Source organism: Loa loa (assembly GCF_000183805.2).
Source record: "Loa loa unplaced genomic scaffold supercont3.1090, whole genome shotgun sequence".
NCBI classification, from domain to species: Eukaryota; Metazoa; Nematoda; class Chromadorea; order Rhabditida; family Onchocercidae; genus Loa; species Loa loa.
In genome coordinates, this window is record NW_018109270.1 from 1,600 (window position 1) to 3,670 (window position 2,071).

Here is a 2,071-nt window from a genome sequence, read left to right on the forward strand (position 1 = left end):
TTGATAAGGGGATGGAAGCCAGTGGTAAAAAAATACGAAGACTATTCAGAAGATAAAATTCACATTTGCAGAGTTTGAGTGATTTCAGATCAAAAAAGAAGCTCGCGAGCGAACTGTCACAACAAGAAAGAGGGACAACTGTTCAAGCTTCGGAGAGCGACAGTCAAACTGCCTCAATTGCAATTGTCAATGTTTAGCGGGAATCCTCGAAACTGGAGAGCATTCTGGATCGGCTTTCAAGCAGCGGTACATAAGCAGGACCTTCCAGGCATCCAGAAGCTCAATTATCTTATTTCGTGCTGAAGAGATGAAGCATTACAAGCTAGTGGATACGTTAATGATTAGTTAATGGATTCGAGATGCATTAGAGAATTACAATCTTATTCGAGAGATATTGATGAAGAAATACGGTGATACTACACTATCACAAGTTTATTTTACAACAACCTCTTCTCGGTCAGAAAAAATTGTGAGTGGGAAACAACGGTCAAAAATACAAGAGAGATTACTCAGACAACTGCAGTTGGTAGAAAATCTAGAACATACAAATCTACAAGTAATTATCGAAAAGAACTTACCAAAGCACATCCTGATTAAAGTTCATGAGCAAAGGTTGAAAGATAAGTTTTGGTCAGTAAGCAAATTGAGGCATTTCCTAAGAGATTTAATGGAGTTGCTAAAAAGCTGTAGCTCAAAATCAAACTTCTACCAGTGAAATCGAGAAGCCAACTCGACCTACCATAAATCGATAGTTCCGAGTGACAGACAATCCAAAAATAGAACGTCGGCCTTAGCTACAGTTAAAACCATCGGTGATGGCTCAGGAGCAGCGGTTGGTAAGGCGGGATTAGACAGAGAACAGATTGGGAGAACCCCAACAAGATCAAGATCTTATATAATAAAGATCATTGGAACGACAAATATCGAAACTATCCAACCTTAAAATAACAGCTAAGGCATTTAAGTAAAATTAACGCCTGCCGAAAATAATGCATGAAATTGGGCTATATCGCAAGCAACTATAGAATGAGAATGACACAATGCTTCCACTGCAAGGGTAGTGGTCCACAAAAATCAGCGTTATGTAACAGACGTGATACGAACGCTAGTCGGATGAACAAAACAAGTAAGGAAAAAGTGGAACCAATGTGTACAACTGATTCAATGGCTGATCAAAGGGATCTATAAGGAAGAGTTTTATCATTGTGTAAAAAAGTTAGCATAGTCAATCCCGAAGCTCAGGAGATAGAAACACAGGCACTAGTACTACTTGACCAAGGTGCGCAGTTGTCATTCGTTTGAGAGGATTTAACGGATCGACTAAGCTTGCAAGGAATTACAGATGAAATAAGTATCGCTTCATTCGGCGATAAATTGGCGAAGAATTACTCCTCCACAAAGGCGAAGATTAGCATAAAGATATTGGGGGAAGAAATCATCACTTGTAAGTATATATTAAGGATTATCTATCAAATGAATTGCAAGTGGTGCGGACGAGTGGAAAGGATAATCATCATTGACGGAGTATGATCAATTAGATGGCTTAAAAAGTTATTGGAAACAACCTGATACACTTCTCGGCACAGATTATATAGGCAAATTCATCGAGTGATGTGAAATGCAAGGGCTAAATCAAGATATTTCCTGTTTCAAACAAAGATTGGACCAATACTGAATGGAACTGGATCTATAAATGATACTGGCAGCATGAATGTGATATTAACCTGGAGAGCCATAGCGTCCAGGACCAATGTAAATAACAATTTGACATTGATCATTTTTAGAAGTTGGGATTCATAGGCATTCAGGATCAACTTGATGAAAATAAACAGGCTCTAAAACAATCCAAAAGGAGCATTATCAAGCAGAAAGGATGATATCAAGTCAGATGGCCATGGAAAAAATCAAATGATTGTGGACTATGCTTCGGCCGCCTCATGGTATTAATTGAAAGACTCCGGAATAATGAAATATTATTCAAACAGTATGATATATTTATTCAAGATTAACTTGAATCGGAAATCATCGAAGAAGTTCATCCCGAAATGAATCAAGAGAGCATTATAACACT

At 38.1% G+C, this 2,071-nt stretch overlaps 1 protein-coding gene across 1 annotated transcript; it reads left to right on the forward strand.

Annotated features, from left to right (window-relative positions):
• Positions 1 to 397: 397 nt before the first annotated feature.
• LOAG_13562 (hypothetical protein) lies at positions 398 to 1,188 on the forward strand (the record flags this gene model as incomplete). Its single annotated transcript, XM_003149069.1, has 3 exons — positions 398 to 634; positions 801 to 832; positions 1,026 to 1,188. The coding sequence occupies 3 exons, from the start codon at positions 398 to 400 to the stop codon at positions 1,186 to 1,188; spliced, it is 432 nt and encodes a 143-aa protein (XP_003149117.1).
• Positions 1,189 to 2,071: the final 883 nt, after the last annotated feature.